This window comes from Drosophila mojavensis, unplaced genomic scaffold (genome assembly GCF_018153725.1).
Source record: "Drosophila mojavensis isolate 15081-1352.22 unplaced genomic scaffold, ASM1815372v1 contig_231, whole genome shotgun sequence".
Lineage (NCBI taxonomy): Eukaryota > Metazoa > Arthropoda > Insecta > Diptera > Drosophilidae > Drosophila > Drosophila mojavensis.
In genome coordinates this window covers 9188842-9210353 of record NW_025318772.1, presented here as the reverse complement: position 1 = coordinate 9210353, position 21512 = coordinate 9188842, and the positions used below count along the sequence as shown (strand labels likewise).

At 40.4% G+C, this 21512-nt stretch overlaps 1 protein-coding gene across 3 annotated transcripts in view; it reads left to right on the top strand.

Annotated features, from left to right (window-relative positions):
• Positions 1 to 21227, top strand: part of LOC6575413 (forkhead box protein O) — a 40595-nt gene extending 19368 nt beyond the window's left edge. For 2 of the 3 annotated variants that reach the window (XM_044007930.1, XM_015167980.3), the window contains exons 5-11: positions 9729 to 10021; positions 11460 to 11687; positions 11915 to 12158; positions 12233 to 12455; positions 12558 to 12673; positions 12890 to 13434; positions 21194 to 21227. In XM_044007930.1, the coding sequence (XP_043863865.1) occupies positions 9729 to 10021; positions 11460 to 11687; positions 11915 to 12158; positions 12233 to 12455; positions 12558 to 12673; positions 12890 to 13270 (1485 nt within the window). In that variant the 3' untranslated portion in view covers positions 13271 to 13434; positions 21194 to 21227. The remainder of the gene's footprint in view (positions 1 to 9728; positions 10022 to 11459; positions 11688 to 11914; positions 12159 to 12232; positions 12456 to 12557; positions 12674 to 12889; positions 13435 to 21193) is intronic. The other variant, XM_002001387.4, reaches the window with a different exon arrangement.
• The last annotated feature ends 285 nt before the right edge of the window (positions 21228 to 21512 follow it).

The following is a 21512-nucleotide window of genomic DNA, read 5'->3' as shown; positions in this document are numbered from 1 at the left end:
AGCTAAATCTGCGCTGTGGCCTCACTAGGTAGCCTGGTACTGCTCCCAGCTCTGTCGGAGGCTAATAAAATTATACATTTTATGAACTCGACGCTAAACGTGTCGAGAACTACCAGCGTAGCTGCAATTCGGTAGCTCCGCAGTCTCACATGGACAGACATTCATCAGTTTAAATAGCCGAAGCTGTTCATAAATTTCGCTTGAGTGGAAGACGCAATATGTAGCTGGCCGGCCAGAGGCTTTAAGTCGAACTCTTGAAACTATATATGCTACAAAATGTTGCCACATAATCAATCAAGAGTTAAGCGTTGGCCAGCGGGCGCAGCTTAAGCGGCAGAGTGAAGGATTTGTGCAGTGCATGGCGAGTTACTACTGTACTTAATGAATGTCATCAACTGCCATAAGCAGACAGACAAACGGACAGACAAACTCGTACAGACAATCTGCTTGCCGCAAATTGTGGCAAGCAGCTCAATTCAATGCGCTAACATTTCGATTGCATACATTGCTTCTTCTTCGCCTTCTTCTGCTTCTTCTTCTTCATATTTTTGTTTGTTTGGGGCAATGTCCTCGGCGTCGCACAAATTGTACATAATTTGGCTTGATTTTGTTGTTGTTGTTGTTGTAGCTACTTGAATGGGCAAAGTTTTTTCTTCATATACCCTGAATACATGGCAGATGCTTCAAAAGGGTGGATTGGCTAGAGTAGAGTGGAGTACACTGTTCTCCAGGCGGGTATATACATATGTGTATATTCTCTATATCTCTAGAGCAGACCTCTATAGAGTCATATATGCTAAGTACATATGCTATCTCCGCATATTATCATATTAACATAAGTAGTTTACAGGGTATCTCTTGGCTGGGCATAGTCATGAGCATTCGCTACTTGTTGTGCTTGGCCCTTGGCTGATTGTATTGCAGGACCTTTTGGCCATTCAGCTTGCCATCGAGACAAAACGCGCGACACTTATGAACTGTTTATGGAGTGCACTACCAAAGGCAGACAGACTAACATACTAAGCCAACACACACACAAACACCCACTCATGCCCACACACCAACACACGCGCATTACTTGTTACCAATTTAAGAATGAGTCTTTATTTTGGTGGTTTTTCTGCTCTGTTCTGCTTTGCTTAAAGCCTCGTGCAGGTGCAATTGATTCCAGCTGCAATTGGGCATTTCAGCGTACAGCTTCCGTTATAGTTTGCTTCCGGCTTTATTTCTGTTTCCGTTAGGCGCTGCCTTTGGGGCGCCACTGCCACTGCCTCAGCGATTAATCGCAAACTTTCCTTTTGGCTTTGTCGCCAACTCAAATTCATAAAACTTTGCAGAGATATCAAAAAGAAAACTGGAGAAGGAGTGCTTTTACTGGAGTGTGCCTGACTAGGAGATACCTAGCTATTGATATGGATTGAATTGGGTTATATGAAAGTTGTAGATAGTTTAAAGTAAACTTTATATGTTTGTATCCCATGTCTTCATAAACGGATTTAAGTCTCTTGCGCTTACAGTTCTTATTATACCCTGAACCCATTGAAAATGGGAAATCAGGGTATAATGGTTTTGTGAAAAAGTATGTAACGGGCAGAAGGAGGCGTGGCAGACCCCACAAAGTATATATATTCTTGATCAGCGCGATGAGCTGAGTCGATATAGCCTTGTCCGTCTGTCCGTATGAGTGCGTCGATCTCAGAAGATATAACAGCTAGAGAGCTGAAATTTGGCATGCATACTCGTGTGTACCATACGCAGTACGAGTTTGCTTTATTTTTTCGATAAATCATCCGATAACTTTTTTATCGAGAATAATCGAAAAATTGATTTTGTTTTTTTAGCCTAATTTGAACACTTTTAGACCTGGAGTCCTCAAATTTGCGTTGTATATAAAGTTAATGGATACAAAGATTTTGTAGTTTACAGATTTTGGATACCACGCCCCCTTCGCCCCCAATTTGTAAAAAACGCATTTAAAGTACTAGAAACTTGTGCTTTGGAATGTACACACATATTCACCATATGAATACGCTCTGAAAGTTTTATTAAGATCCTATGTCTACAAAAGAAATTATTCAACAAATAAAGTCTCATAATATTGCCCACACTGCAGCGCAGCCCAAGCGCAGTCGCTGCTTACTGCGCAGTTAGCAGAGCGCAGGCTTATGCGTGCGTGTGGATGCATGTGTATGTATGTGTGCATAAAAATGCAGAATGATTAGAATATCAGCTTAGAGGGTTCAGAGTATCTCCTAGTCGAGCAGTCTCGACTGGAGCCTTCTTACTTGTTTTATAGTTGTAATTCTTATACTGACTCAGTCTTATATATTTTACTCTCAAGTCAGAGAAGTCGTATACTACTAGCGAAGTCTTATACGATATACTTTCACATTCATACTCTTCTATTATAGTCTTCAACTCTTAAGCTGAGTTCCTTTTAGACACTTACTCAATTCATGCACGTGCATGTGTAGCATCTCTTATACTCATAAGCTCTTATACTCTTCATCTTCTACAGCACAGTTGCATCAGCTATGCCTTTTCTCGCCTTTCTCATACATGTAAATGAAAGCAATATACCCCGCTTACCCATTACCCCCACAAGGAATAACCCGAAGTAAATATGTGTATATAGTTATATACACACACATACATATACATATACATACAAATATGTATGTGTTGCGAAAAACTTTTGCTTTTGATATCATGACCGTATCATCACATCATCATTGGCTCGATAATGCTGCTAGTTTTATGTACGCATATCTTAACAATATTTGTCCAAGTTTTTAATGTTTGGGGGCGAACTAGATGGACGGACGGATGAAGGGAGAGAGAGAGAGAGATACAGAGAGAGGCCAATTTGATAGTCAGCAGTTGAGCTCGAAGTTTTGCCATTGCCCAAGTTTCGCAGGCCTCAAATCATATTTTGATACAATAAAATTGCCCAAATATTGATTTACAATATCTTGGGCCTTAAGGAGACTTTATTAGATATGCAAAGCTTTAACTCGTTTTGTGTCTATGCGTGTGTGTGTGCTTGTGCGTGTGCGCTTGTCCAATTGGAATAGGTCATTTTTTGCGGGTGATTATCTAATCAGCTTTCATTACATATCAGTGGGAAAGCATAGACATAATAAGGTCGACATAATGAACCATTAGTCACGATGAGGCCTATAGTCTGATAATGACAAATGGCCAAGCGATTAATGGCAGGTGTCAAAAGCAAAGTTAATGGGAATTGGAAATTGGAAATGCAAATGCTGGTGTTGATGCTGATGGTCTGTCTGATCATACGATGTTTGTACTCAGCCAGGCGATAAACACAAAAGTCAAATTTCAGAGAGCCTATCGTGTGAAGTCATGGACTGCAAAAAACAGAGAAGTTCTGAAATGTTTAACGTCGAGATACCCTAGGATTAAGTATCATAGTAGTAGTAGAATAGTAGTAGAATTATAGAAATGGTTGTAATGCAATTTTGGATCATCTTATGAGGAATTCGAATATATCAGGATTATATATAACTGAAAATGAATATTCACAATATGTACTTACAGTAGGCAGCTCTATATATCAAATGTAGATTCATTACCTTCAATGGTTTCCGAGCTATGCATAAAAAACCATCTGAAATACCGATATCTTGCGATATTTAAGAAATGAGTTGAGTCCTCTTTATGAAGTATTAAGTTCATACTGCTTTAGGTGTGCAATAATATCTACTTCAAATTTCAAGTCCTTAGCTCTTGTAGTTGCCGAGTTCAATGAGTTGAGCTAAGAGTAAATGCAAAAATCTGCATATTTTGTGCGAGATCTGCTCTCTTTTGCCCATATGTGTATCAATCTACCCCATTTTCAATAACTTTCAGTGGGTAGCAGGCATAAGAAATGTTTAAACAATTAATTAGACTGAAGTAAACATAAACATGCGTGCGAGCGCTGCTCCAGACGGGGGCCTTCAATTCGCTGTTGTTTTTGTTCTCTTTCTTCGTCGGCTATCTAATGGATACAGAAAGAATTTGTTTAGTCTTCGGGGCAAAGTGTTTACAGCGTTTGGCTAAAACAATTGAATCGAATTGGATTGCCAAACGTGGACTGAAGTAGAGCCCATTAAATTTTTAAATGCATTGAACTTGGCTCGATTAGGGCAACTGGTGTATAGCGTGCAGCAGTTAGGGGAGTGGCTGAGGTGGTGGGGGAGGTGTGGGCGGTTAGTTACCTGGAGAGCTAGGCATGCAGTGTCGTTTCAAAATTTATATCTCAATTTCACATCTAAATGCGAATAATCTTTTTTTTTTCTCTCCTTTTTTCCCCCGTTTTATTTTTTTTTGTGTTGAGTTCAGCGCGTTGGGTTCATTTGATTTGTGTGTGAGAATTGTTGCAGCTGTTTAGCAGTCGAGCGCGATTTCTTTATTATTATTTTTTACTTTTATACGGACATACATAGATATACATACATACATACATCCCATATAGATATACATCTCTCTCCTTTTTTTTGTCGTTGCTAGTCGAAACTGGCATTTGCTTTCGGGTGTTCCCCGTTGACAACAATTTGCCACTGCTTATAATTTGTATATGCGATATCATTCATTAGCATTTGATACATGGATATAGAGATCTATATATAGATCTGAGTATATACTAAACGAAACATGATATTAATTACTGTGCTTTAAGCTACTCCTTCGAAATTGTTTAATTCATCGTTCCAGTCTATAAGTATATCTTTGACTCAGCTCTGTGGCTCGAGTGCGTTGCATGTTGGACGCACTTAGTGCCACATGTTGTCATTTGTGGCGCCCCGCGATATCTGAAATATGAAATATGCATATTTGATGTTTGGGATGAAGGCGCGTTACGTATATTCGCGTCATGTGGGGTACCAGAGCAATGGAATGAGGGGAATCTACCCCAGCATGGGCAGCCTTTTGCTAGGCAAGCCAAAAATTCAAGTCAGAGTGTTCTACCGGGGTATGCACGACTAGCAAATACCCGGAAACTTAAGTTTTGCACTTTGATCTGATTGAGGACATATGATGAGGTTGATGAGTTCGCGTTGGAATTGCCTACACTTCCTTCAGTTAGTTACCAACTGCATCGACCCCATTCTCAACAAGCTCAAGGGGCACAAAAATGGATATGAATGCGTATTTGGGTGAAATGAAGCGCGCTTGGGTAGATTTAATATATTGTAGTGCGCGCCTGCGACCCCAAACAGAGGCCGAGTTCAACGTTGGACCAATTACTCTTATAAATTATAGAGAAATGAATCAGAGCGCTGCTCGGCCTGACTAATAAATAAGGCAGAAAAAAAAAAAAATATATATATATGTATATAGAAAAAAAGCTGTGCTCTAATAAATGTAATTGGCATCGGCAGCTTTCACTATTTCTGCATAAGTGGGTCAAATCGTGAGGGCCGGGCAGATGCCAGGCAACCGATTTGCCGGGGAATGATGTTCCATTGTAATTCACGCTCGGTGCACATTAATTGTGTGCGTACACAAAAGGACATGCGACGCTCTGCGTGTGTGTGTGTGTGTGCGAATATCCTTGGCGACAAATGGACTTGTGCTCATATACGTATTAAATTTCCATTTCAGAATTTCGCCTATTTGTGTTTGTTGCAAGCAAATTCAATGAAGCCATCGAGCTGGCGTTTCATATATTGTAGTTTATGCTTTTCCTTTGATTCATATGCTGATTGAACGGTGAATGGCTGAGCGGGGTATATTGGTTGCAGAATGTGTGTAGAAGACAGAAGTGGGCGTGGCCGATCAGTTGAAGCTATAGTCGAGCTCTTCTTCTGTTTGCAGACGATTGCAAGGGTATCAAAGTATTATAAGTGTTGAAAAGTATGAATGTGTGAGAGTATAATAGAATGTGAGTATAAGACTATATATGAGTGTGAATGCATGAGTATTCAAATGAGAGAATATTAGATTACATGAGTATTATGATTATATTCAAGTCTGTTCTGGTATTAGAAGTATTTATAAGTATTTGAGGTGTCTGAGTATAAGACTAATAGAGCATAGGACTATTAGCATACATTAGAGAAATGTATAAGAGCATTGGCGTGTATGTCAATTCGAGTATAAGAGTAAATGGGTATTTAAGTGAGGCGCATAATTGTACTGAATTTATTAGACTGGAAGGTAACATAGTTATACGACTAGACTATAAGAGTATACAATCAATTCTTGATCACATAGTCACAGTCGAGTTGATTTCTATATGAGAGCTTAAGTAAGCAGTTGCGTATAAGAGTGATTTAGTACTGTATTCATGCCTGTATGTCAGTATGAAATTAGAGAGTGTATGTTCATGTTAGCTGCCTTAAGGGATCCCATTTCCTGCTTTAACATCGTGAATACGTAAAGTGTTGGTATCTCCAAGTCCATCAGGCCCGATTAAAGTCCTCTTACTTGTTTTGCTTCTTTTCTGATTTGCTGGTTTTCAGGCCAGGCTCTTTCTTTTCATATTTGTGTGTTGATTGGGCGCGGGGGGCGGCGTTCGCCTCGAGTGTGACCCACATACGCGTTGTAAGGCCTCCCCCACTCCTGCGCCATCTCGCTTTCGCCCCTGCCAGGATGTACGTAATGCAGCTCCCTTGGTTACTTGCCTTTCCTACCAGGCCAATCTCTTAGAGCTCGATTCACTCAGCGTGTGGTCGCAGTTTGCTTCTCTTTTTTTTTTTCTTTTTCATTGGAAGTCTCAAAGTCTTTTCTTTATATTGTATATGAGCCGAAATATATTCCAAAAATTTTATAGCGCCAATTAGTTAGATGAATTGAATTTTTTTCTATCGTTCTTTTCGGCTCGCAGTCATTCGGCCAGATTCGAGTTTATGAATATTCAATGAAGTGTGTGCCATAAATTATAAATGCCATTTGTTAGCATTGCTCGTGTAGGTTTTTATGGCATTAAAGTCAAGTTGACAGCGGAATCGTGCCGGCGACGCGTCGTGACACGAAATGCCCATGAGTTGCCCAAACTTTAATCGAATTAAACTTGCGACTTTAAGAATTTCACATTTTAGACCTTGATTTGAATTTTGATGAGCAGATTAAATGTTCATTTGATTCACATATTAATAGAGAGATCTAGAACTAGATAAAGATGGATTGCAAAATAGCCAAGGTAAACCTTTCCCAAGGCCAACATACTCCCACACCAGTGCCTGAAAAAGTATCGAATAGAATTGAATATCGTACGACAAAGCTAGAGCACTAAAGTAATACTACCAATACTTCAACCAAATTCAATATACCCCTTTAATATTCCCTCGGCCCAATCGAGTGTAATGAATGTGGGAGTTAAGTCGAGTTAAGTCTTTAGCCTTTAGCTTTCAGATATGTCTGAAACTTAATTTGAACTAATTTATGCATGTTTATGCACAAATAGATTGTTGCCTGTCCAGATAATTTGATCTGGGCGTATTAGCATAATAAAAACGTTAAGCTCTTTAAATTATATGGCAAAGATGAGGCCAGAGGACGGTGCTGGAGCGGGCAGGGCAGGGCATGGCAGGGCAGGGCACTTAAGGCATTTAAATAAAAATGATAACTTTATGCAAGGAACAAACTCCAAGAAAGGGTAAAGTGACAAATGAGTGTGTCTCTCTCTTGCTCTCACTCTCTCGCTCTCTCTCTCTCTGTGCATGGGAGTGTGAGACTAAAACCGAAATGTCATTACGATGTAGCCAGGAGACGCCAACAGGACGCCAAGTAAAAGTTTTTGACTCGCACCAAAAAAAAAAAAAAAAAAGTATTAGAAGGTCTGAACACGCAGCCGGTGTTGCTGCTGCTGTCTGCCCCTAACTGGCAGTCGGTCGTCTGCCGTCTGTTGTCTGCCGTCTGTGCACAGGTTTAGTTTAGCCACCCACACATGTGTGTATCTGTGTGCGTGTGTGTGTGTGTGTTGGGGGCAAAGCGGTGATAAATGGCGCCAATGTGCCGACTGAAGTCGCGACGCATCGCAATTTGAATCGAAGTTGAGTTTTGTTTGGAATCTGAATCTGTGGCCTGGCTCTGGCTCTGGCTCTGGTTTTGGTAGTGGATCTGGCTCTGTGCTGTTACAGTTAGTTTAGTTTTGTAATGCTACATTTAGTTTTGGATACCGCGTATCACTCGAGCGTGTTCACTTGATATATTTTTATCTTATGGCAATACTTATTTACTCAGTGAAAGAAGCATATTGGATTGAGTGTGTGTGCTAAGTAGAGCCTATTGGAATTCGCTATAGTTCTCTGCAGCCTTGTCCTATCAAGTGCTTAACTTATTAAAAAATTAAAGTCTTATGGTAATGGATATTACTTAAACTTCTATGGCGTTTAGAGGAAAGGAATGATATAAAATATATACTAAGATTTAACAATAGAATCATTTTTAGTTGATATGTCAATTTCATCATTCGTTAAGTGAGTTACTATAGGCCGAGAGATCTATACCATATAATAATATTTTATGAATGAGAAAAAGGAAAAGGATATTGGTTGAAATTCTAAACATTAGATTAGTTAGTGCCTATGAGATTTGAGAGATCAGCAAAGTCAAGCCTACTTTGGCTTATATAGCGAATTACTATAAATGCTATGATTGATGGATTTATTGTGAATAAGGATTGTGTGCGCTGCTACCTGACTTAGGAGAAGCATCCAAAATCTTCTTATTTAGTAATGGGTTATAGAGATTACCAAAATCTCTTTATATATCATTGATTTTAATGGGATATAAAGAGATCTCACTCGTTGCAGGTGTGTGATTTGATGTAATGAGTGCGAACTCTTTATAAGCCGAACTCATTGAAAGATATATCAGTGACTTTCGATACATATCGTAGCAGCTCTTATGCGTGTATGTGTGTGTGTTGCTTAAGAGAGAAATCGTAGAACAAGGTATTTCATAGTCAGGTACTCCCGATTAGCGCTCATTCTTCCACTCTTCCCTACTCTAGCATTGTAATCGATGACAAATCCACACTAAAATGTATTTGATTATATTATTTTATTTGGTTTGGTTTGTAATTGTTCTTGGTTTTTTCTTCACATTTTTTGTTGCACCTCAACAGAGGGAGAGAGAAGAGAGAGTGACAGAGAGAGGGAGAGTGGGTAAAAGAGAGGGAAGGGAACACAGAGATTGGCAGGTCGATGCTAGTCTCGCCGCTTAGTTCGTTCTGTGTGGTTCGTCGATTTTGCTGTCATTACGTTGCGCATGACGATATTTATGACTATTGTTATAAAATATGAATTGACAGCTTAAGCGACAGGCAACAGCGACGGCAACGGCGCTGACAACGCGGCAGAACGACGACAGCCAAGTGAAGACGTCTTCCAATTAGAGCGAGTTCTCTCTCTCTCTCTCTCTCACTCACTCTCTCTCTTCCTCTCTTTCTGTATATGTGTGTGTGCTCTAAAAAACCATAAAAATGTCGTCAGACAATTGAATGGCAAACCGGGAAAAGGAAACGTAGCACAAGACCTTAACCCCTCACATACCCCCACGTCCCCCCATCTCCTCCTCATCCTCCCCTTTGGCAGGAAGCTAACGCAATTGCTTACAAATTGTCGTTACATCAGCGCCGTGGCGCGTCTCCAATTGAATTGCTTAGATTTGCGATTTCTGCGAATCGAAGACAGCGAAGACAACGAAGCAAAACGAAGCAGAACTTGGCGCAGCTTAACTAATTTTCGGTTTTTCCACGTCTTTTTGCTTTGCAGAACTCCATCAGGCACAATTTGTCGCTGCACAATCGCTTCATGCGCGTGCAGAACGAGGGAACCGGCAAATCATCCTGGTGGATGCTCAATCCGGAGGCCAAGCCGGGCAAGTCGGTGCGACGTCGCGCCGCCTCCATGGAGACATCGCGCTACGAGAAGCGTCGCGGCCGGGCCAAGAAGCGCGTCGAGGCGCTGCGACAGGCCGGCGTTGTCGGCCTCAACGATGCCACGCCCTCGCCGAGCAGCAGCGTCAGCGAGGGGCTCGATCACTTTCCAGAGAGTCCACTGCACAGGTAACTATTGAGGCCGACCTGAAACCAGATCCATTGAACAGTAGCCTAGATTTTGAATTAAGAATTCAGTTTAAGTAGTTTTGCATATTTTTTATTATTTGATATTATCTGGAATTACAGCAATATCCTCATTGGTATTTAGTATTTATAGCTAATATAATTAGATAAACCTAAATTGATTAGATATACATATACGTACATTCATTTATCATATATTTATTTCGTTGGAGTTGCTTATAGCTCAGCACTATTCATTTCATGAGCGAAAGTATATTTAGTATATAGTATATACAATATATACTTTAATGATATAGAATATAATTTTATATTTATTAAATATAGCTGCAACTGAGAAAAAAAAAATAGCATCGGCCTTATAGGAGGAGCTAGCTTAATTCAGTTCCTCTAAGTAGTCGAAATGTATAGAGTGGGTCCGCTTTTCTTTGGAAGAAGCAAACAGATCAAGTTGAATAAGATAATTTCGTGTCTTCTTTGTATATAAAGTTTATATTTTGTATGGGAGATAGAAAGAGCAATAGGAATACATATATATGTCTAATATAATCTGAGCAGTTCAAAGTGTACCAGAAAACCAGGTTGAGCATATGTATGCGAATATAAATATAAAATACTTGAAATGTTATCGATAAACAGCTTAAATATGGAGACAAATTTATTTTTAGAGTACAAAAATTCGAACTTATTTTATTAACATTTTCGGTCCTTTATATGTAGCTATTACATGGTATTCTTATCTCTAGTAGTTGGAATATATTAGTGGGCATAGGAATAGGATAGTCTGTCTCTGTTCTTATCCTGTTTTAGGAAACATTGTGGCTTATACATTGTTGGGTGTATTTGAACTGTTGCAATATAGGTCTACAAAATAGAATTATATATGCATAAAAATTGATGAAAGTAGAGTCTAAAACTATTTCTAGAAGTTCTTAAAGCTATCAAGAACATTTGGTTGGTCAATAGGATTTGTCAATTCCTTCAGGCTTTTCCATGCCTAACTTTAACATTTAAGCATTATATTCAAACTTAAATAATATTAACTTAAATAATATTCTTAAGGAATTGCATGTTGTTAAAGTAGCTTAGCTTGTTTCTATATTCAACCTACCTGTCTCTGCTTTAATATAGATTTTATTTAAGTAGATTTGAATGCTCGCTTCTAGTCTTAGTTACATGAAAGGCTTTCCATTTGCCTAATTAAATATTTGATTAAGCTAATTTATTATTGATTTTTGATGAAAGAGGCATAGCAGATAAGTGTATTTCAGCATTATGATATTCATATATAAGTATTATTATTATTTCCTTTAAAATTGATTTCTTCGAAATGTTTTTAATTTGATTTTGTTGTGTTTTTTCTTCTGTTGCCCTTCTTCGTGCTTTCTTTCCTTACATTTATAAATATCGTTTTGCGGCTCAGCGGCAGCTATCAACTGTCGCCAGATTTTCGTCAGCGCGCCTCATCAAATGCCAGTTCCTGTGGACGCTTGAGTCCCATTCGCGCATTGGACCTGGAGCCAGATTGGGGCTTTCCCGTTGACTATCCAAATACGACATTGACGCAAGCGCAGGTCCAGGTGTTTGATCAATTGGCTGGCTCCATGGCGGATGAGCTGAAACTACATACCGATATGTTGCAGCAGCAAGGGTCAGTTTTAATTTTTATAATTTTCATTGCTGTTTATTGTTTCATGTGTGTGCGTGTGTGTGTGTGTGTTTGTGTGTGAGACTCTCTCTCTTATGTTGCCTCTCTTATGAATGCCTTGCATGCGCTCCATATACTCTATATAACATTTTGAGGTTCCATCGAACTGGTCTATAAAGTCAAAGTTTGTTTGTTTCTTTTGCAACCCAACGATCGTACGGCTGGAGCAGGTTCAGCGCCGCATCGGGATTGCCCACTCAACCGCCACCGCCATACCAGCCGCCTCAGCATCCACAGCACACACAGGGCTATGCGCTCAACGGACCCGTCTCTGCGCCCAACTACGGCTCGCTGCAAGCGCAGCAGCAGCAGCAGCAGCAACAACAACAACAGCAGCAGCAGCAGCAGCAGGCACAGTGCCTGTTGCATCGTTCGCTCAACTGCGGCTGCCTGCACAGTGCACCCGTGCGAGATGTGAGTGGCAGAGTGAAGAGCACCAGCATTAGATCAGCAGCATTTGATTATCCCTCGTTCCGTTCTCGTTGCAGGGCCTCTCACCCAACTCAGTTACCACCACAATGTCGCCTGCGTATCCCAACAGCGAGCCCTCCTCGGACTCTCTCAACACATATAGCAATGTGCTGCTCGAAGCTGCTGCCGATAATGCTGCACTACTCGTACAGCAGCAACAACAGCAACAGCAGCAGCAACAACAGCAACAACAGCAGCAACAGCAGCAGCAGCAGCAACAGCTTTCGTCTGGGCTAGAGGGTAAGTGTTTTGGCTCCTATTGAAGTTGGCTCCGTGCAGCAATAGCAAAAGTTTTCCTCTCGTCTATTCCTCTATTTGTTCTATGTGCTTCTGCTTGAACAGATAATAACTGCGCCTCTACTTTGATAGGGCAATGCCTGGAGGCGCTGAACAGTGAACCCATCGAAGAATTTAATCTGGAGAACTTTCAGGGCGGTCTCGAGTGCAACGTCGAAGAGGTAAGTCCAAAACCAGGGAGAAGAACAGAACAGAAGCGACTTATCGATATTGATATCGATATCGCTATGGCTGGAGTTTTCAATGCTAGAGACTTCAGCAGATTTTGATTTAGCTTGAAAATTGTATAAACAAATAAATCGAGATTCAAAGTCGGGCATACTCGACTAGAACACACTCAGTTATTTGAACTAACCTCACGCTCATCTCTCTTACAGTTGCTGCATCAGGAGTTGTGCTATGATGGAATGCTGGATATAAATATACCGTTGGCTGCGGTCAATACGAACGCTACGAATGTGATCTTAACCAATAATAGTACAAATAGCAGCAGCAGCAACAGCAACAACAGCGTTGCTGGCAACAGCAGTGCGAACCTTCAGCTAAGTCAGTTGCAGGCACAGCTGCAGCTGCAACAGCAGCAGCAACAGCAACAACAGCAGCAACAACAGCAGCAACAGCAGCAGCAACAATTGCTGCTAAGCAACAACAATAACAACAACAACAACAGTCTGGATACAGCAAGCGCAAACCTGAACGCACGTGTACAGTATACACAGCCTAGCGTGGTCACCTCGCCACCATCGTGGGTGCATTAGATGCAGATTTTCAGATCGGAATCGTTTGCCTAAGCTAAGGACAATATATTGTATACACTTTAATCTAATAGAACGATGGCAAAGAGCAGGAGCAGGAGCAGGAGGCGGAGAAGGAGGAGGAGGAGGAGAAATAGCTGCAGCGAGCTGCCTTTACAGTTTACAAAGTAAGTAGAGCAACTCGTAACGCCCGCACTCTTCGATTCAGTTGCCCATTTGCATCAAGTTTTGAAAGCAATTCAATGTGACAGTTATGCATAAATTATGCTAATAATGTAAAACATTATGAATATGCAAAAAAAAGAGAGAAAGAGAAAGACGGCAAAAGAAGAAGCTGAAAAGCCACCCCAAAAACGCGAAGAAAACTCACGCTTCCACATACATTTCTTTTCATTCTGATTTCCTACAATTTTTCACTCTATAAGCTGGGCCTTACGTATATACATATATATATATATATCTTTGTATATTTATATACAAATCGCCTTAGTTTAGTCCATTTGATTGCTGCCTTCTCTCCATGAATCTTTCATGGCCATTTCATTGCCATTTCTGGATTCCTGCCTCACCACTGACTGCTAACTGCTGACTGTTGAGTTCTGCTCAGAAGCTACTTGAGGGCAATTACACGCGTTCAATTATCATAATACAATGTCAAGTGCGCCGCACTCACTCCCCTTTGCAGGAGGTGGTAAGGGTGCGAGTACCAGATACCCTAGGTATCCTGCATATAGGGAGAGAAACGGGATGATATATGAAAACTGAAGTACTTTGAGTATTCAGTTTAAAATTATTTGTTGAAAGCTTGAATTGCAATATATTATAGTATATTAGTCTTATACTATTATGATGTACAGCTGTTATACTCATGTGGGTATATACATATATGAATTTATTTATTCATGCTTACTCTTCTACTCAAATATTTCAATATTCTAATACTCTTATAGTCCATGTACTCTCATATTTAAATACTCTAATACTCTTACAAAATTATATTGTATGTAGTCATAGAAGATAAGAATATGCTTGTACTCATGTTTATGGACTCTTATACTCGCATTGATGACAACTATACTGCTTATAATGTGATCATACTATACTCTGGTGCTTTGTTATTTGTGCACTCTTATACGTATACTCTTATACTCTTAAGGTCTTATATCATATGAATATTATCACATGTTCTTAGACTATAAGAAATGTAAACTCTTATACATAATATACAGTCTTATACTGCTACAGTCTTATGTTCGTAATATTCATATATTCTTATACTCCAATAATCTAAGATGCGCATACATTTGCTCTACAGCACTCTTATACACCTAGGGTGTTATATTTTACCTCAGTGTATTCTTCAGTAATCTTATATTCAACACTCTTATACTGTAGTCTTATACATTAATAGTAACCTTATACATTCAATAGCCTTTAAGTCATTTGCGCTGCTTCCTTTTGCTGATTGTCCCGCATCAATATGCCCGTCTCGTAAATTTGCACTATACTTAGGGTATGAAATGAAAACAGGATGAATACACGTTTAAAGTGTTTAGGTCTTTTTTTTTGGTTTTTTGTTTTTGCCTTACGTTTTTTAGCCTTATTCAATTTGGCACTTTAAAGGCGGCGCGTGCTCGAAAATTATAGGAAATTAAGTCAATTTACGGGAGCCATAAAATATGTAGAAGCGAGGCAGCTAGCAGCAGCGCTGACTGTGGCCGTTGGCGTTCAAGTGTCCTTATGCCAGGACTGCGCAGCTCCCCGCCTCACGCTCACCTGTCGCCCCCAACCCACGTGTAATGGCCGCGCTAATTTGGTTGGCCAAGCGGCCCGAGGCTTGGCTCGGAAAGTCCTTTAGCGACCGCGGCGCAAATTCGTCAAGGCAACCTGAGCCTGTGTCTGTGTGTGTGTGTGTGTGTGTATAGATGTATGTGTATGTATGTGTGTGTGTGTGTGTGGTAGAGCAAATGCTGAAAAATTAATTACGTCCTTAGGGTGACTTATGCACGTCGCAAGTTGTCCCTAATACTTCTCTCTGCCTCTGCCTCTGCCTCGGCCGCTGCCGCTGCCTCTGCTGCTGCTGTTGCTGTTGTTTACCTGTTTCTACCTGTTTGCCTCGCTCAAATCAAGTGTGTTAAGTGCAGCTAATATTGAAAAATTACTTTGCATCGTCTTTTTCTTTTTTCCAGTCAGTTTGAGTTTCCCGGTTTGAGCTTTTCTGCTTCAAGCCTTTCGGCACTTTCAGCTCAATAAACCTGTGCGTGGGCGGCATTTGAGCGATTTAGCTGATTCAGTGAGCATTTATCTTGAGCAGATACTGTGTAAGCATATTATAGGGTATTAAAGGGATGAGTATGCTCGCTTAGTTGATAGTTGACATTCTTTATTGAATGTCTTCTTACAATGCTCTAGGTAGCTAAAGGTGTATTTAAACAGTCGAGCATGCTCAGCTTAGTTATGTGTTCATTAATTAGAGATGGTAGAGATGGAAGAGAAAGTCTATAAGTTTGCTGAATAGAAATCTCTTGCTAATAACACTTTATTAATTTGTAGGATATTTATACAGTCGAGCATGCCCAGTTAGAGCTATTTTCAATACTTTTTAGCGTGATCCTTAAGTTTATAAACATTTCTCATTCAACTCGTTTCCTTGCATATTTATATGGAGTATTTGCATAGTCGAGCATACCCGTTTATGGCACTGCTGAATATAACCTCTTTAATTATACAACGTCAAACTGCAAACAGATTGACCTTTAATTTGGTTCAAAATAATTCCAGTGCTGCGTATGTCTACAAAGTATTTGTATAGTCGAGCATACCCGCTCGTACTCAAGCAGTCTTACTTGCTGTCTTGACGTAGTGAAGACCCTTAAATATTCTTATATATGGTTTCACTTGTAGCGTATTTGCTTGGTCGAGCATGCCCGCCTATGCTGTATGTCCACAGTCGGACATGCCCGTTTCTGCTCCTTCAGCCTTAATCATTCGCTTTGCTGGTGAATGAAGTAGAAGATGCCTAAGCTTGGCCTCAAATAATCCTTAATCTCATGTTATAATCTCAATGGCAGCGCATTTGCATAGTCGTGCATACCCGTTGCGGTTCAACTACCCACTACCAGCTACTCACTTTCATTATTTCTCTCTACTTCTTGTCAGTTGAGCTGTCAGTGTGCATTTTTGCTTTGTGCCCAAGTTGCTGGGGGTTGGGGCAAGGGCACCGGTTGGGGCGACAAAAAACCCAAAGAAATGCCATGAAAAACTTTTCAAAACGCAGCACCCCCCCTAGGCCCATGCCCGAGCACCGTCCGCTGGATGCAGTACGCACAAATTGAATTCCACATTAAGTTTTGTAAGCCAACAATTAGAAAACAGCAAAGCGACCAGAAGAAAGCGATTCTACAAGACTTGCAAGTTGCCAAGGGCGGGGAAGGGTGGGGGGAGGGCCTGGTCGAGAGGGAGTGAGAGTGAGGCAAGGTGTAGTGGCAGTGGCAGTGGCAGTGGCAGGACAAAGTTGCAACTTTGTCAAGTTGTGGCGCCAATCGTGTGATGTGCTAATAAAATAAAATCAAATCGTCCTTTGCCAGGGGGAAATCGAGGCGAGAAGCGGGAAAATTGTTCGAAATTTATGCCAAGTGCAGAAAACTTTTGTGTTTGGCTGCCTCTACCTCTGCCTCTGCCTTTGTCTCTGCCTCTGCCTCTGCTGCTGCTGCTTCATTTGAGTGAATAATTTGAATTGCAAGCGCAGGCATTGGGCGTTGGATTTACATTTTTTCCATTTAAACATCTTTCACTTTTATAATTTTGACAGCATCCGAAGCCGAAGAAGCCGAGCGAAACTGTCTCAATATAGAAATTTAGAATTTCCACTTCTTCTTTTCTTTTTTTTTTTTGTTCTGCAGGATTTTCATTTTTATTATGCAAATGCCGCATGGCTGCTGCCTCTCTGCATATTTAATGACCGCCAAAGTAGGCATCGGCCTCTGCAGGTAATGCACGGTGGGCGTGGTCTAATAAGCCGCCCGCGCGACACATGTCAATGTGAGCGGCTGAGAGAGCTGCGCCATGGCAAAATGTCGGAAGTCGCAAATTTGTAGCTGCTCAACGAGCGCCTTTCCCTTGTGCTTTCCCTTCCCCCCCGCCTCTTGTCGTCCTCCTCATCATCATTGTTCACAGATTGACTCTGACTTGACACATAATAAAGTCACACAAATTATGGCTGCAGCTGCTGCCACAGCAGAGCAGAGATACCGAGCGGGAAGTCAGAGAGCGAGACAGAGAGAGAGAGAGAGAGAGATCTTTCTCTCTTTTCCACACTCTTAACACGCTTCGCCCTCCGGTTGCCCCGGTGAAGGCGCGCGTGAAATACAAAAGAATTTAAGGGCAATTTATTAGTTGAAAAGCGGCAGCAGCAGCTAAAATAGGTGAGCATTGGGCATGACTGACTGCGTAATACTCGGCTATGTGATGAAATGCAGCTCATTTTATGTAAACTTGAAGCCAATAGGAAAATTATATGTCATAGATCAAACTGTAAAGCATATTCTTGCGCTAAGCTCCTGGAAGGATTCGATTATTTCGAATGGACCTAAATTAGCGTTATCTAATATGTATTTATTAGAATCTTAGTATATTGCTTTAATAGGGTCTTAAAGCATGGCCATAGAATTCTCTGTAAATAATAACTAAAAATTGTCATAGATATCATACATCGGATTCCATTCATATATCATACCAAACTTGAATTCTTCAAGTTCAATCGACCATAGCATAGCAGGGCAAAACCAATATACTCCTTTGCATCTTCGCCAATGTGTAACAAAACGAAAACCAAAATGCGCGATTTCTCTTGCTTTTTTTTTGTTTCTCTTTTTTTTTTTCTATGTGCTTCAGATGCGGGAGTTTGATATTGTAGGCTTTGTGTGGGCTATGCCTAGGCAACGTTGACCCAAAAGTTGTTCCTTTTAATTTTTCTTGTTTTTCCCCAAACCAATGGAAGCTGTGGAAACAGGATATACCGTATTTGTTGGAGTGTATGTAACAGGCAGAAGGAGGCGAAGAGCTATTCAATATCAGGATAACTGTTCATCTGCATAAGATTCAGAATGATATGAGATTGTAAGAGGAACTCGATATGAGAATAATAGAAGAGTGCCAGAAAATTAGAAGAGTGTAAGAGTTAGTGTAAAAATATGAGATAAAGGGTATAAGACCACAGGAGTATGCAAGTCTAAGAGTAGAAGATTATAACAGTATAAGATTATTAAATCATAAGGATAGGGAAGTATTATTATGCAAGGGTAAAGAACTATGAAAGTAAACGAAATATATAAGTATACGAATATACGAGTACTATTGTAGTATAAAAGCAAAAGAGTATAACAGTATAAGGGTATACATAAATAAAACTATAAGGCGGCTTTTGAGAAGAAAACTTTGACGGAATACGATTATATGAGTATAACAGTATAACAGTATACGAGCATACGATTATTGCAGTATGCGAGTAGACGATTATAGCAGTGTAACAGTTTACGAACAGGTAATTATAAGAGCCTACTATTATAAGAGTATAGAGTATAAGTGCTGAGTCAATGAAAACATGTATAGCTACGAGTTCTTAATGAGCTTGATCTGGATAGTTCAACTCATCGCCCAGGGTATCTGCTAGCCGTGCACCCCCAACTGAGTAGCTGAAACTTGTAATTCATGTGGCCTGCTCGAGGCATTTTCTGTAGGTGTTGCAACTTGCCCGCAAACTCGCTAAATAATTGACGAAGTCAACTTTTGTGCGGCCAGCGACAAGTTTTCTGCTCGAATCTATTTGGCTCTCTTTTTTTTTTTTTCTGTTGGTAGCTATTGTAATTTTTGTTGGGCACAATTGATTAAAATTTAATGCGCGCGCATCATTAATAAATGTCTGGGGACAATTTTTTCGCCTGACTTGCGGAATAAATTGAATTAGCCTCTCGAGTCTCTGGAGACTCTGAACTAGACCACGAAGGCTCGAGCGAGTCAGGCGACTCGAGCTGGCTCAATGAAAATGCTGAAAACTGATTAGGTTTAAGCCAAGGTGACAGACGGACTAATTGACAGCCAAAAATGTTGCTCAGATTGTGTGTGTGGGTGAGTGCGAGCGTGTGTGTGTGTGTGTGTGTGAGTCAACCACAAGTACTTTTACACACACTTAACTTGGCGCTCGCACTCCAAGTGTCAGCAGTTGCCAGAAGGAGGAGGTGTTGAAACACAATGCTGTCAAGTCAGATACACATACACACACACACACACACATGCATGCCGTGCGAGTGAGATAGGAGAAGGGCTTGTGTACAAGCTGCTTTTAAGAGCCTTAAGCATTTCGCACACGGCAAACACTTGCCGCACTTGTTGCATGAACAAAGGATAATGATGTGTCAGACAAGCGAGAGAGAGCACACACACACACACACACACACACACACACACACACGTGTACACCTTTGCCAGCTGGCTTGTAATAAGTAATAAAGCAAACATGCCACGCGCGCTTGTAATAAAGTTGCACGGCCTGCAGCGCTTAGTCAAGGTGCGCTGGCAAACAGTTAAGCAACCGAGTGTGTGTGTGTGTGTGTGTGCCAAATGCAAATATGCCAAGAGGCGTGGCGTGGCAACTAATCACAGGCCGCCGCGGCGGGCAAGTGCTGGCAATAAACTTATTTGACGACGCCCATAAGTAGGCAATGCTTTTTTTCATACTCTTTGCCTCGGGCGCGCCATAAAATTCAATTGCTGCTTATGAAGCGCCGATGGAATATACACATCTACAATGCGTATAACTTAAAGCTGTAACTAATAAAATGACTGATAAGCATAAAGCTTTGATTTTTATGCTCTAGCTGCTGCTGCTCCCGCTGCCGTTGCCCTCAAAATTTATTGTTATCGCCGCGCTCAGCAGCTAAATTCTCGTTTTCAAATGTTTAGCACTTTCCATTTTACTTCTTCTCTTCTTTTTTTTTTTCGTCTTCGTCGTTTTTACAACACCATTTCATGGCCTGCTAGGCCTCTTTTGCTAGTTTTTGCAAATTTGCATAAAAATTGGCAAAAGAAATGGGCAAAAAATGCTAGCCATCGAGGCTTATGGCCACGACTCTGCCCCCTCTCATCTCTCTCCCATTCTCGACATTTGCTTATCGCTTATGAATATTTTGACGCCAGCCAAGTCGAATGTCAAATGGCTAAATGAATAAATTAGCGCCCACATTTTGCGAAAGCCGGACAATTTCTGGCGAAACATGCTGTGATTGTGACTTGATGAAGTGTTGATTGCTCTTTGGCGGACTGTCTCCCGAAGGAGTAGAGCGAAGCACAGTGTTGGTTGGTTGGTGGTTGAATCACTTAAGGCTTATTCTATAGATGCTAACCTATATAGAATGAGTTATATGAGCGTAAGGCGAAATTTCAAGTTCGTATCTTTTGTAGTTTCCGAGATCGTTCAGATAGTTAGACGGATTGATGCACCTTATAAGAATCAAAGCTCAGTTACGCCTGCATCTGCAAAAAGGAAGGGATATGAGCGCAGAAACTGTCTAGCTGAGCCTCTTTTCCTCTCTTTGTAGACTTCTAAGAGAAAAACAAGAGATATATCGTTGCATTAATAGCTTGATTGAAGTTCTATTCTACCTATACTTAGTTCTTAGTGAAATGCGCTTGTAAGAAAGTTCCAAATGAAGAGGACTTAAAGCATGTCAAATTTGAAGATCTTGAGTTTTGGTTGGTTTCAAACAGATCTGTCTAGATCAATGAAGTTTATTTTACCGATCAACAGCATGTATATCTGTTACATATACTTGTAATAAGCAATATACCCCACTTCAATCATTTTCAATAAGTTTTACTCTCATCAACTATTTTAATTAATTCGAACTCTTTGAATTTCTTTCATTTCAGGATTTATCTGGTCGCTTCTAATTTAAAATATATACAAACACACGCACACAAATACACATATACACATACATAGCATACATACGTATAGCATATATATATATAGACTTATATATATATATATATAGGAACGTACCATAGCAACTAATATCCAATGTGTAGCGCTTATAATTAGTAGAATTTTCTGTGCATTAAAAAAAAAGGAAAAGAAGAAGAAACACACAAAAATAACAAACTTATTGAGAAAAGCAAAAAAAAAAAAAAAAAAAAAAAAAAACATCATTTGAGAAAATTACTTTGGAATTTCTTTGAAAGAAATTTC